At 50.2% G+C, this 13,980-nt stretch overlaps 1 protein-coding gene across 5 annotated transcripts in view; it reads right to left on the bottom strand.

Moving 5' to 3' along the window:
* Window positions 1–13,980, bottom strand: part of COL5A3 (collagen type V alpha 3 chain) — a 37,512-nt gene that overhangs the window by 15,951 nt on the left and 7,581 nt on the right. For 3 of the 5 annotated variants that reach the window (XR_012012325.1, XM_072787353.1, XM_072787355.1), the window contains exons 7-32: window positions 13,224–13,337; window positions 12,975–13,121; window positions 11,852–11,899; window positions 11,737–11,778; window positions 11,353–11,415; window positions 10,942–11,016; window positions 10,761–10,844; window positions 10,521–10,577; window positions 10,376–10,429; window positions 9,847–9,900; window positions 8,826–8,879; window positions 8,691–8,744; window positions 8,449–8,502; window positions 8,042–8,086; window positions 7,881–7,934; window positions 7,654–7,698; window positions 7,440–7,493; window positions 7,051–7,095; window positions 6,077–6,130; window positions 5,950–5,994; window positions 5,763–5,816; window positions 4,114–4,158; window positions 3,954–4,007; window positions 3,707–3,814; window positions 3,224–3,277; window positions 240–293 (exon numbers count right to left, since the gene is read on the bottom strand). Coding sequence is in view for 4 of the 5 variants with exons in the window: in XM_072787353.1 (XP_072643454.1) it covers window positions 240–293; window positions 3,224–3,277; window positions 3,707–3,814; window positions 3,954–4,007; window positions 4,114–4,158; window positions 5,763–5,816; window positions 5,950–5,994; window positions 6,077–6,130; window positions 7,051–7,095; window positions 7,440–7,493; window positions 7,654–7,698; window positions 7,881–7,934; window positions 8,042–8,086; window positions 8,449–8,502; window positions 8,691–8,744; window positions 8,826–8,879; window positions 9,847–9,900; window positions 10,376–10,429; window positions 10,521–10,577; window positions 10,761–10,844; window positions 10,942–11,016; window positions 11,353–11,415; window positions 11,737–11,778; window positions 11,852–11,899; window positions 12,975–13,121; window positions 13,224–13,337 (1,611 nt within the window). In the remaining variant the exon portion in view is untranslated. Of the gene's footprint in view, window positions 1–239; window positions 294–3,223; window positions 3,278–3,706; window positions 3,815–3,953; window positions 4,008–4,113; window positions 4,159–5,762; window positions 5,817–5,949; window positions 5,995–6,076; window positions 6,131–7,050; window positions 7,096–7,439; window positions 7,494–7,653; window positions 7,699–7,880; window positions 7,935–8,041; window positions 8,087–8,448; window positions 8,503–8,690; window positions 8,745–8,825; window positions 8,880–9,846; window positions 9,901–10,375; window positions 10,430–10,520; window positions 10,578–10,760; window positions 10,845–10,941; window positions 11,017–11,352; window positions 11,416–11,736; window positions 11,779–11,851; window positions 11,900–12,974; window positions 13,122–13,223; window positions 13,364–13,980 lie in introns of all 5 variants that reach the window. The other 2 variants (XM_072787354.1, XM_072787356.1) reach the window with 2 other exon arrangements.

The following is a 13,980-nucleotide window of genomic DNA, read 5'->3' as shown; positions in this document are numbered from 1 at the left end:
ACCCCATCTGACCAACACTGAGGCACACGCACACTTGTACACACAGACACACATGGAATCAAGCCAGCTGGGGTCACCCACATGTGCCCTGCAAAGCATGTGGGAATATGCATGCAGACAAGTGTTTCCAGGCTTAGATACAGCCACGCCGGGGCCTCCCCACCGTCCTGTAGAGATCCACAAATCATTCCCCCCACACAAGCCCTACCCTCTCCCCTGACCCCTGGATCACAACTCACCCGTTTCCCTTTTTCTCCTAATGGTCCCAGGGGCCCGGGAAAGCCAGTAGAGCCCTGAGTTGAGAGAATCAGAGAGAAAAAACGGGGGTGAGGAGTGCGTGGTAAGCAAAATTGACCCCTCACCCTTCAGCCACTCTGTCTTTTCCAGAAGAAGCCTCTTTGATTCCTCCAGCCCCATCCTCCTCCAAGACAGCCCTCTGCCTTCCTCTTTCCCCACCTTCAGCCCTTGCTCACTCCGCTCCAGCCACACGGGCCCCTCAATGCTACTTGGGCACTCTGGTCCACTCCTGCCTCAGGACCTTTGCACTGGTGCTTCCTTTGCCTAAACTGCTCTTCTCTCAGGACCCCACAGAGGCAGCTATTCCTCATCATTTGGATCTCATTTATATTTTTTTGTATATTTTTATTGGAGTTCGATTTGCCAACATATAGCATAACACCCAGTGCTCATTTAGAGGTCAACTCCTTAGGGAAGTCTTCTGATATCACCCTGACCGTCATATCCTTCAAGTCACCCTCTATCACATTGACCTGCTTTGTTTTCCTAAAATATTTTTTCCCAAAATATTTATATTGAAATGACTTTGTTCACTTGCTTGCTTATCCACTGTCTGTTTTCTCTGCTAGGCAACAGTGCTCTGGTCTTCTTTTTTTTTTTTTTTTAAGATTTTATTTATTTATTCATGAGAGACACAGAGATAGAGAGAGGCAGAGACACAGGCAGAGGGAGAAGCAGGCTCCATGCAGGGAGTCCAATGTGGGACTCGATCCCAGGACTCCTGGATCACGCCCTGGGCCAAAGGCAGGCGCTAAACCGCTGAGCCACCCAGGCATCCCGGTGCTCTGGTCTTATTCTCCTCAACCCGGTACATAGTTGGTGCTTACTTGATATTTTGTTAACTAACTCCAGTCCATGCTGTCCTGCTCATCTTGGAGGCATCCTCCCTCCACCAAGTGGAAGACATCACAGGCTCTGCCGTCCTCTCCCACCCCTCATATTTTGAATCCCAGACCTACCACTACACCAGCTATGTGGCCCTAGAGAAACGGCTTACCCTCTCTGAGCATCGCTTGCCTTACTTGTAGCCTGGGAATACCAACAATACCTCTCTCACAAGGTCTTGGGCCTGGGATCAGATAGGATAATGTATAGAAAGTATTTCACGTGGTGTGTGGCACATAGTAAGTGCTTATGACATGTTAGCCATCATTGTTCAGGCTGATTATTACTGACTGCTATGGACTGAATGTTTGAGTTCTCTCAAATTCCTATGTCGGGGCACCTGAGTGGCTCAGTGATCGAGCATCTGCCTTTGGCTCAGGGTGTGATCCAGGGGTCCCTGTGTCTCTGTGTCTCTCAGGAATAAATTTAAAATTTTAAAAAAAAATTTCATATGTTGAAGCCCTATGTGGAAGAACAGTATTTGAGATGGGACATTTGGGAGGTAAGTAGGTCATAATAGCAGAGCCCTCATGAAGGAGAGCAGTGCCTTTATAAGAAGACTGGGGGGGTGGGCCTGGGTGGCTCAGTGGTTTGCCTTTGGCTCAGGTCATGATCCCAGGGTCCTGGGACTGAATCCCGCATCAGGGTCCCTGTGGGGAGCCTGCTTCTCCCTCTGCCTGTGTCTCTTCCTCTCTCTGTGTGTCTCTCATGAATAAATAAATACAATCTTTAAAAAAGAGAGAGAGACTCTCTCCTTCCCTCCCTCCCTCCCTGTTCCTGTCTCTCTATTCCTGTCTCTCTCTCTCCCCCTCTCCCTCTCTCTGTCCCCCTCTCCCCCCCACACCCCGCCATGTGAGGACACAGAGAGAAGACAGCTGTCTGCAAACCAGAGAATCCTCACCAGAATCCAACCATGCTAATGCTCTGATCTCAGACTTCCAGCATCCAAAACTGTGAGAAAATAAATTTCTGTTGTCTAAGCCACCCTGTCTAGAGTATTTTTGTTACAACTAAGATACTGATTGACGCTGGCTAAGATACCAACGTCAACTTAACCAACACACCATGCCTTCTGTTATGTATTGCACGACGCCCAAAAGACATGGACTGGTCTTGGCTAAGAGGCTTTGCTCTAACTCTCATGAACTCCTGCTCCAATCCGTTGCCTTCTATTCTTAGGTATGGTGCCTTGAGTTTATTCCCAAATCTGTTTATGTCAGTTGCCCTTGCTATTGGAGTCACGTGACTTCATGAAAGTTTACAACAACCGACGGAACGCAGAAGGGAAAAGGAGAGACGTCTACCAAATCTAAGTTAAATGAAAAAGGCTCAATAAAAAGGGAAGTCACTAAAAAAAGTTGCTGTCAAATGAGGCATGCACAAGATAACTGCCAGATGGAGATGACAAAAGTGTGGAACTCTGGAAGCATTCTGCACTCAGATTTCTTCCAAAGTGCCTAAGTTTCTGTTCCACTTTATATAAACCCAAACTATAAATCTTCAGTGATGTAATGTGGGTGTGGTTTAAGCAGAAAGATATGTCTAATCAGCAGCCTCATCCATCAAAAAAATTGGCAACCAATGTACATTTTTATATAAGCACATTTTATTGTAGGTTATAATTCAAGATATGTCAGATATGTATTTTTTTTGTGTGTGATTCTCTTCCTTACTGGCTTGCTTTGAACCAGCCTCCATCACATCAAATAAAAAGGATCCTATAGTTTTATTATCAAAATTATCGACGTTAATTATATGTTATATATATATATATATTATTATAATCAAAATGATAAGGTAAAGACAACTGGTATCACCATTTTACAGTGAAGCAAGTGGGCTCAAGAGACTTGCTAGAGGTCACTCAAAAGATAAGGAATGGGTATTTAAACTCAAGTCTGGTACCAAAGCTCACGTCTTATGCTGTCTCTTAGTGACCCAGGGGGTGGACAGCTCACTCCCCTAGACCACAGGCCGGCCCTCTAGATGTTAATCAATCTCTGAATGCTTCTTTGCCCACCCTCAACCCCTAGCTTCTTACCTTAGGGCCTGGACGTCCTGGGTAACCCGGGAGACCTGGCACCCCAAGCTTGCCCTGCAGAGATATTATGGGACAAAGGTCGGAGATTGCAATATGAAGGTCAGAAAAGGGCAGGATGGCTGAGGTATGGTGACGGGACAACAGGGTGAGATTCAGAGAAACATGAGTTCAAGTCTTGGCTCCTGCCTGCTAGGGCCATGTCTTTGGGCAATTCATTTTAATTCTACTCTCTTCCAAATTTCAGTTTCCTTGTCTGTAAAATGTGGATAAAAATGCCTGTTGCCTGTGGTGGTTATGGGGATACCGTGCATGAAATTACTCTGTAATGCTGAGTTAAGGAATTGGAGATGGTAAGTGTGGTAGCAGCCTCCTGAGGTTGGAGATAAAAGAGCCAAGGGCAGAAGGCAAAGGGCCAGAGAACATCTTGGCTGCAGGACAGAAAGCTGGAGAGGAGACTGGAGAGGGTGACCAAGGTCCATTCACCTTCTCCCCAGCTGAGCCTGGGGGCCCCTCCTCGCCAGCCAGCCCCTCCTGTCCCTTCAGCCCTTCTGGACCATCCTCTCCCCGGGGTCCGGGGGGTCCGGGGTGCCCCTGGAATAGAAAGGAGGAGTCAGATCCTGTGTCATTCCTGCTCCCTCCAGCCCCCTGTCTTAGCCCTGGCACCACCACCCTCACTGTCTTCCCCAAGCTCCCCAGAACCACTAGATCCCTCATCTGGAAGTCATCTTACCCGATCTCCTTTAGGCCCCCCATCGCCCTTGAAGCCAGGAAAGCCATCCTCTCCCTGGGTAAGAGAGAGTGTAGAGGTCAGAGGTCAGGGTTTCAGGGAAGGGACACAACTGAGACTCCAATTATTAGGGTTCCTCCCACCCAAGAACCTCCTTTCTCACCTGCTCTCCTTTCTCCCCCTGGAGGCCCCGGTTGCCAGAGGTACCCTGAAAAAAAAAAAGATCTCAAGTCTCTCCCCTCCTTAAGAAGGGCCCTCCACCTCAGTCCTCTCCCCCAAAACAGTCAAGACAGTCCCCAAAGGATACTGGACAGGAGTGGAAGGGGGCAGCCTCAGAGGAAATGACCTTTCCCCAAAGCCTGCTAGTGTGGTGTGCAAGAGGCTGCTCCTCTCCACCCCTCTTCCCACTGGCAACCTCCCAAGGTCATCTGTGTGGGGGTGTGCAAGGAAGGCCAAATTTCCGAGTAATTGATTCCAATCTCCCGGGGACACTGTGTCCACAGTTTCTTCTGGCAGGGGAGAGAGGATGAACATTCCAGGCCCCGGTCTCATTCTAAAGGCAAAGGAATGTTCCCCATTGTGCTGGCTACAATGCGACTCTGTGCCTGGCAACAAGGCGAGTCTGTGCTTAGCTACAGTGAGGCTGCTCAGTTCAAGCCCAGGTGCCCAAACCCTGGGCTTGGGTTGCAGTGAAAACTGCACGGCTACAATGTGAGCTCAGGGACTATAATGAAATTGTACTTGGAAGCAACACCACCGTGTTTTGACAATAGCACGATTGTCTCTAGCCACAGAGAGACACAATGTGACTGAGCTCAGAGACTATAATGAAATTGCACTTGGATACAACACAACTGTGTTTTGAGAACAGCATGACTGTCTGCAACCACAGGGGGATTCACTTGACCACAGTGTAACCAAGCTGAGGCTACCGGGATTCTCTGACCCTGGCTAACCCAGACTCAGTTACAACGTAGGCTTTACTTTAACTATACGTAACTTTGCCCGGTTACAACGTTAACTCCGAGACTGGCCACCCATAGGACTCTGTGGCCAACTACAATAGAGCCACCTCCTCAGTCACAGTGTAACTGAGCTTGCCTACAATGCAAAAATGTGATGAGCTGCCTCTTGGCTACCACCAAACTCTTAGACCACAGGTACCATACTTGGCTTCGGTGTAACTGGACTCATATACACGTGAATTCCAGTGTCCCCGACCGTGGTCAACAGTATAGCCCTTGACCTAGCCCAGCAATTCTGTGCTTGAGGATCCCAAGGCTCTGCGCTTGAGTTAAAATCCAGCTGCTTGGGCAACCCGGGTGGCTCAGTGGTTTAGCGCCGCCTTCGGCCCAGGGCGTGATCCTGGAGTCCTGGGATCGAGTCCCATGTCAGGCTCCTTGCATGGAGCCTGCTTCTCCCTCTGCCTGTGTCTCTGCCTCTCTCTCTCCCTCTCTCTGTGTCTGTCTCATGAATAAATAAATAAGATCTTTAAAAAAAAATCCAGCTGTTTGTTTCACTATGGTGCGTTGACCTATTTACAGTGAAATAGGTCCAGCCTTCTGATAGGTCTAACCATTCTCAACCACAAGGTGACAACTACACTGCAATATTTCTTCCCTCTGGCTGTTGAGCTCCAGGTAATGCACACACCTCTATATACTGTCACTCAGATTGAAACCCCACACCCACCACACCTCTCCTGGCAGACCAATACCTCTCACCACACATGCACACATATCTCACAAAGCTGGTTCCTTGGAGCCAATGCCAATGACTCATCCCTACGTGCAGGTCCCAAGTATCACGTACCTTCACACCCCGAGGTCCAGGATAGCCCGGTGGTCCTGCTGACCCTGGTGGACCCTGAGATGGAGATAAGATCAGTGCCATCCTGTTCTTCCCCCCTTAATGTTTCCAGTGCTCTCATCATCTCTCTCCCCATGAGCCCTGCCCACCAACCCTCAACCCCAATCCAGCCTCTTCCCAGGCCACTCACCTGTGCCCCTTTCTCTCCTGTGGGGCCCTCATGGCCTGGGTGACCCTGGAGAAAGAAGTTGTCAGAGACCAAGATTTGCCATCCAAATTCCCAAGCCTCTCCCTTCTGCCTGGCACCCAGTTCTCACCGGAGGGCCATCAGATCCCGGGACGCCTGGAATTCCTGGGTTTCCAGGGGGACCCTGAAAGAAGATGCACAGCAGGGGGAGATGAGGGTCTCAGAGTCTGGCAAACCAGCGGGAACAGCCTTACTCAGACATGCAGCTACTTGGGTCACAGAGTCAGCAAACCCCACAGGCTAAGAAATTTCCTAGTTCTGCCCAGGCTTGCTGTGTGACACTGGGCAAGCCCCCTTCCCTCTCTGAACCTCAGAAATCCTCCATCTCTGGGAGAGTTGAGACAAGGGAGGTAAAAAACAGTGTGTGGGGGGACTCCCCAGCCACATCCTTTCTTTAGAAGCGCCTCTGTCTTCATCTGAAGAGAGGTGGGCGAAGGCAGGCATGAGGTGACGCCCTATGTTCTACGAATAGTTGACAGGTCCAGAAGTGGGTACCTTGTTCCAACTAAGCCAATCAGATTTTCGTCTGAAATTTGGGGGTAACATCTCACTTTATAGAAACTATGATCAGATGGATTTGGGTAAAGAAACTATAAAGTCAAGAGGGGCTGGGAGCTGAAATTATGATTAAAGCAGCACAAAATCATGTAGAAATAGAACTTGGGGGTGAGACCAGACTAAGACATATGCAAAAAGAAGCCTGTCTACTGGCGGAGATGGAACAAAGATGACACCACAGGGCCCCAAAGAAAGGGCTTTCCTGGCCCATAGCTCTTGCCAATATTTCTGATGACTAGCATCTGTGAGTTCCCCTAAATCCTGAGGATATCCCCTTCTGTGATCTAGCTTTTATGGATTTCTGTTTCTCCCAACCAACCCTTCCCCAACAATGATACTTTTTTAAGATTCTGGGCTTGTTTAAAGAATGCTGCAATTTATCATTATCCAGATCTAATAAAAGGGCCCTGGTGGGAGGCTTTTCCTGCAGACAGAGTTGAAGGAAGAAGACGGGAGAGGATGGTGGGAGGTGGGGCTGTCACTCACCTTCTCCCCAGGAGTGCCAATAGGTCCCTGAGGGCCAGGGAGTCCCTGGGGACATAAAAAAAGAGAAGGTGAAGGTGGAACGCCTGGGTGGCTCAGTTGGTTAAGCATCTGACTCTTGATTTCAGCAGGTCATGATCTCAGGTCATGAGATTGAGTCCTGCATTGGACTCTGCGTTGAGCATGGAGCCTATTTAAGATTCTCTCTCTCTCTCTCTCCTTCTGGCCCTACCTTGCTTGCTCTCTCTCTCTCTCTTTAAAAAAAAAAGGTGGGGGAGGGGGAGGAAGGCATGAGAAATGGGAAGTGAGCTGGGAAGTGGGAAGCTCAGGGGTGGCCTATGACCTCGGCTGACAACTGCCACCCCCCAATTATTGAAAATGATGGCTCAAACCTGGGACCCAGGATTTCCCTGCTGTCCTGGAGGGCCTGGTTCTCCTGGAGGACCCTGGGGAGAAAGTGGGGGTGCTGTGAAGCTAGAAGGGATCACAGTGTTGAAGTGTCAGTGAAGTTGAAATGAGGGTCATAGGAGTGGACAGGGATATGGATGGATGATCATGGGGTCAGGGCATCAGAAAGTGTTTAAGGTCAAAAGGCAGAACACATACCACATTTCCTTTGGCTCCTGGAGCACCATCAATTCCAACTACACCCTGGGGGAGGAGAGGGTGTGAGACCCGGGCAGATACCACACAGGAGCCTAAGTCTGAGACACTGAGAGGCACAGGTGGAAAGATGAGTGGGCAGAGAAACCAGGTAACAGGAATGGACATGCAGAGGGGACAGTGGTGAGAAGAGGACAAGCAGGGATGTGGACAGATAGTGACATTCTCACCGGGCGTCCCAGGGGACCAGGGGAGCCTCTAGGGCCGATCAGTCCTCGGGGGCCCTGCAAGGAGGTAGGAGCATTATTCCAGCATCACTCCTCTGAGGCCCCCTCAATCGTGACTCCTTCCCTTGTGCCAAGCAAGGGGGCCAGAGGTCCCTGATACTCACTGGCTCCCCAGCTTGGCCAGTGGGCCCCGGAGGTCCTTCTGCTCCCTGTGGGAAAGCGTTCATCACTTGGTGAGTAGGGAGAGAAAATACTCAGAAAACCGACTTTGCTCATCTAGCCAGACACTTCCAAGGGATCCCAGAGTCAGTGCTTGAGGCAGTAACCAATAGACTGAGCACACGTGATTCAGTCCAGGCCCCTGATCCCAATCCTGGACCTGCAATCCTGAGTCTCACCTACTAACTTTGGTACTAGCCCCCAGCCCTCAATCTATCTTTTAGAGCCCCACGGAGGCTCCTGACCCTCCAGCAGACCCTCGCCTCTCATCCTGTCCCTCGAATACTCTATTCCTCTCTGACTCTCATTCTGACTTTCTAGCTTCTAGACCATTCTCTTTCCTCAAACTTACCTTCTTACCATCCTCTCCTGGGGGGCCAGGTTGTCCCACATGGCCAAAGTCACCCTGGAGTTAGGAGTAGAGGGGAGTTCAGAGCAGAAATGTGGGGGATAGAAACTAGCCCCCCAGGAAAGGAAATGAGACATAAGGGATGAGAGCTCACACACAGGCATGGAGGCTCTGATACTGGGGGGTGGAGAGGGAGCCGTGAATATCAGGGGGCTTGATAAGTGGGGGGGCCCTCACACACTCACCCTTTGGCCCTTCTCACCAGGCAGCCCTGGCAGGCCATCAAAGCCCCGATCACCCTGCACAAAGAGACATCACCTGAACCCCGAATCCTGGACCTGATAATCCCTCCAAGTCCCAACCCTGATCTTATCACCTACCTTAGGTCCTGTGTCCCCTGGAAGGCCCCGAGCCCCATCTGCTCCAGAGCGGCCCTATCAGGGAGATGACAGCATCAAGATAATCTGTTACTGTTTGTTTTTTGTTTTTTAGATTTTATTTTATTCATTCCTGAGAGACACACAGAGAGAGAGAGAGGGGGGCAGAGATACAGGCAGAGGGAGAAGCAGGCTCCATACAGGGAGCCCCATGTGGGACTCGACCCTGGGACTCCAGGATCACACCCTGAGCCAAAGGCAGACACTAAACTGCTGAGCCACCCAGGGATCCCCACCTGTTACTATTTGTTGAGTACTTTCCTCATGAAGAATCCTGGGGGATTCTCTGTGTATCAGTTTAACCTCCCCAATATATCTCAAACCTGTCCATTATTTTTTATCTCCAGGCTTTCTGCTCTAGTCCATGTCACCACCATCACAGAAATTAAAATCTTCAGTCTCCATTAAATATCCAGTTCTGTGTTCCTCATTGCATTTAAAACCATCTGGAGTTACCTGGTTCTCATCACCTCCCTCAGTGATCCAGTCTTTTTTTTTTTTTAATTTTAATTATTCATGAGAGACACACAGAGAGAGAGAGAGAGAGAGAGAGACAGGCAGAGGGAGAAGCAGGCTCCATGCAGGGAGCCCGATGTGGGACTCGATCCTGGGTCTCCAGGATCATGCCCAGGGCTGAAGGCAGCGCTAAACTGCTGAGCCACCTGGGCTGCCTCCGTCTTTTCTTCTGCACATACTGTTCCCTCTACTTGGAATACCCTTCCTTTCCTGTTTACCCGGTTATACCTCCGATCTCAGTTCTAGCATCATTCCATCTAGAAAGTCCTCCTTGACTCTGTGACCTGGCCAGATACCTTTGTGACACACTCAGTAGAGCTGCCATTCTTCATCCTCCATGCCCTTATCCCACTAATTACACCAGCAGACCTGGGGGCATGGAGCTGAGGCTCCTATTGGGGGCTGAGGGATGGAGGAGGGATGATCTAAATACCTACAAGTTACTCACCATCTTTCCCTCCCGGCCAGGAGGCCCAAGAGGTCCCTGAAGGCCTCGGGGACCCTAGAAAAGAAAAAAAAAAAGGAGAAAGAAATGAAGAATAAGAAAGAAGAAGGACTTGTCTTATTTTATTTTAAAGATTTTTATTTATTTATTTATTTGAGAGAGAGAGCGTGCGCATCAGCAGGGGAGGGAGGGGCAGAAGGAGAAGCAGACTCCCCGCTGAGCAGAAAGCCCCGGTCCAGAACTCAATCCCAGGACCCAGGGATCTTGACCTGAGCCAAAGGCAGATGCTTAAGAGACTGAGCCACCCGGGCGCCCAGGAAGATCTTATTTTATTTTATTTATTTATTTATTTTTGTTTTTTGTTTTTTGTTTTTTGTTTTGAAGATCTTATTTTAAATCATTCTCTCGGAAGGGCAGTAATTGCAAAGGTCTTCTCAGCCTCTTTGTCATTGTCCTCAAATAGCACTTTATTCTGTGGCTCTGGGAAAAGACCCTTCCCATCCAGTCCTGTCCCCATTGCCACCAATCTCACCTGTGGCCCTATGTCTCCCATCTCTCCTTTCTGACCCGGATACCCAGGGAGACCCTTGGGGGAAGAGAGATAAGGTACTGTAGTTAGTAGAAGGTTCCTCCCTCCACTGGTGCATCCCCCTCCCCCATACAGACTCCTTACTCACCACAGGGCCTGGGCGCCCAGTGAGCCCTACTGGACCAGGGGGACCTTTCATAGACAGCTGGAAAGATGGAGGGGAACAGAACTTCAGGTCTTGCACAAAACCCCAACACCCTCCCAAAAGGCATCTTCAGGAGACAAACACCCACCTGTCTCCTGACCAGCCTTCATTATCCTCCACCTCTGTTACTCTCTCAATGTCCTCCCATTACCCCTTGTTGGTCCCTGATTATCCTCCACTCACCTGAGCCTGTTGCAGTACTGCCTGAGCCTGGGCTTGCTGGAAGGAGACTGGGGGTCCTTTGAGGGAGCTGCTTGCAAACTGGAACTAGGGGACAGCTGATCATGAGGGGAGCCCAAGGAGAGGCCCCCTCCTGGGTCAGGAGTATACCCCCCAAGGATGTGCCACCCTATCTCCCTCTTACCGGCATCATGATCACAGTCCCTGGTAGACCCCGGATCCCATCGATGCCAGGCATTCCTGGGAGGCCAGCAGGACCCTGAGAGAGGGAGAGACACAGACAGGGATGGAGGTAGAGGGGTGGACAGAGACAGAGATGAGAGAAATGGAGGGGAGAGATACGGAGACATAGGGAGAAAGATAGAGATGAAAGGTACTCAGGGATAGGAGACAGATGAAAGAGAAAAGCAAGGGAAGGCCCCCAGAGAAAGAAGAGGGAAGACAGGTGAACGGATGAGGTCAATGTCAGCTTCAGCATGATGTCCTCAGTCCCTACCTCTCGGATCCATGTTCAGGCATACAAGTTCCCAACTTCAGCTTCATAGCCTGAAACCTCACTTCCCCAGAAGGATATAACCCAGAGGGAGTTTCTTACCGGCAGACCAGGGTCTCCAGGGAATCCTGGGGGGCCAGGAGGGCCTGAGGGGCCAACCACCCCCTGTTGGGGACAGAGGAACAGAGGTCATAAGAAGGGCAAAGCTTGAGCCAAGTTGACTTTTAATCCACCACTGACCCTGACCCCATGCAGACCTCCTTATCCATCACTGAGCCATACCTGGCCCCTCAATACTATACTGACCCACATCGACCCCCACACACACACTTTACACCCCAACTCTTATTTTGATTCATCCTTTGAGCTTCAAGCATGCAATAATCTTTTAATGATATGGCAACATTATACCCCAACCCTCCACCCCAGGGGCTCAAACACTACAATTAGAGGAGAAGGAAAGAGGGGAATGCAGCCATGACTTACTCGAGGTCCTGGGGCTCCTGGAGGTCCCTCAAACTTCTGTCCCTGAGAGAAAAATGAGTGTGACCCTAGTCCTGGCCCAAACCCCTCTACCTTCTCCTAGCCCCAGACCTCTCACCTGTTCAATCACTGCCGGCTCTCCTTTTGCTCCTTTCTCTCCACCACCCTGGGGGCCGGGAAATGAAGAGAAAAGAGAAATGAGTCCTGGCCACGATCAAGGAGAAGAGTGTGGACTTTGGAGCGTGCTATGGTTTCCTAATCCCAGAGTTGTCTCTCACTAGCTGAGTGATGGAGAGCAACTTATTCAACCCCCATGGCCTCATTGGCAGAGTCAGTAGATGAATGATAATTGTATATATCCCACAGGAGGAAGAATAAATTAAAACAATGGTCAGCACATAACAAGCATTCAGGCTAAGTTGGCTATAATTATTCCCCTCCTCCCCTGTCCAACACCAAGGCTAGAACCTGAGCCCCTTCCCTGTCTGCACTATTTTCCTAAGAAATCTTATCCAATCCCTTGGCTCAGGGCAGCATCACTCTGCTGATGATTTCCAAGTCTTTATCTCCAGCCTAGACCATGTCCCTTGAACTCCAGAAGCATCTAACCAATCCCCCACTTGACATCTCCACTTGGATGTCAAGCAGGGGTTGCCAATTTAGCACATCCAAAATGAGATCCTAAGACTTTCCACGTGGTCTTCCTTTAAGCTTCTCCATTTTACTCACAGTTGCCACCATGCATCTACCAAGTCATCCTTGCATCTTTCTCCATCTCCAGTAGCAAAACCAAAATAGAGTATGGTCCAAATCTGTCCACTTCTCCCAATCCCCACCACCACCACCCTCGTCCAGGTCACCAGGCTATTGCTGCAGAGACTACTGGTTTCCCTGCTGCCCCTCTGGCTCCCCCTACAGTCCATATGCTGTTCAGCAGCCAGAAGGAGCTTTTAAAGCTCCAAGTCAGATCATGCTCCGCTTCAAGCGGCTACTTATCATGCTTGGACTAAAAGCCAAAGGCACCATCCTACCCACAAAGCCATCCATTAACACAGTTCCTGTCACATTAGCATCATGCTAATATTTGTCGACTACAGTGTGATGGTGGGAAGTCATTCTAGGCAAGATTAAAGAGAAGGCAAAAGAGAAAATGCAGTATGTGGCTCCAGGCAGGAGTCTCTGCCATCCTCTATACCCCCCCCCCCCACACACACACACACAACCCAAACCCTGAGGCTTACAGGAAAGATTTGAAACTGTGTCTGTGATGGCTGTTCTGCTGCCCGGAAGTCGGGGCCCATGGTGGGGCCATCTCCTTCTTGGTCCTCTTTGGCTAACTTAGTCTTCAGGGTCTTTAGTTCAGTTCCATTGTCAGGATCCAGGCCCCCCTGAGGACATTGGGACAGACCAAAGTTTGCACCTGGACTCATTGTCTGCCACCACCATTGCCCCAGGACTTTCCCTTTCAGATCCATTCACTTCCCACTGACCTCTAGCATGGTGGCATTGAGGCCAATGGTCACAGTGGTGGTGATGACCAAAGGTGTAGAAGTCGGAGGCAGAGTTGAAGCTGGTGTCTCTGTATTAGGGATGTCAGTGAAGGTCTGCAGGAGGGACAGGAACATCAGGTCTAGGATCAGTCCAATAAAGACAAAAGGAGGAGGCAGGCTCTGCACACACACACACACACACACACACACACACACCCCTCAGGAATGCCTAGTCTGGGGAAGGGAACAAAGGAGGATTCCCAAAAACATCAAAGGGGTGTAAGGTAGGGGGCTGGCCAGTGGAGGCAAATGTGTGCTGACTGGACCAGAACAGCCAGCAGGGGGAGGCCTCTTGTGTGGAAGAAGAGCAAGGCTGGGCCAAGTTGGGAGACCTGGAAGGCAAAGGGGGGCTGGCTCCAGAGCCCAGTGATTACAGTCAAGATCCAGTACTCAGGGCCAGACTCCTGGAAGCCTATCCCATGTGTCTTCTCCCAAGGCAGAACTCAGTGGTCAGCCAGCCAGGCTATAATCAGAGAGGCTTGGACAGCTGCAGAAGAATTTGGTCAAGGGCACAAAGAGGGTGGTAGAGGCCCAGGCGAGGAGCTGGGGCTGAGGAAGGAGTTGGGGAGGGATTCTTTTGCTGGGCCTGAGTGATCATTTCTTTCTCTCCACTAATGCTGAGAACAGATGTAGTGCAACCAGTGACTCTCCTCCAACCAGGGACCTCAGCCAATGGCCCGTACCAAGGATGCCTACC

This window comes from Canis lupus, chromosome 19 (assembly GCF_048164855.1).
Source record: "Canis lupus baileyi chromosome 19, mCanLup2.hap1, whole genome shotgun sequence".
In the NCBI taxonomy this organism is placed as follows: Eukaryota; Metazoa; Chordata; class Mammalia; order Carnivora; family Canidae; genus Canis; species Canis lupus.
The sequence above is the reverse complement of the archived record's forward strand: the minus strand, read 5'-3'. Positions and strand labels throughout refer to the sequence as shown.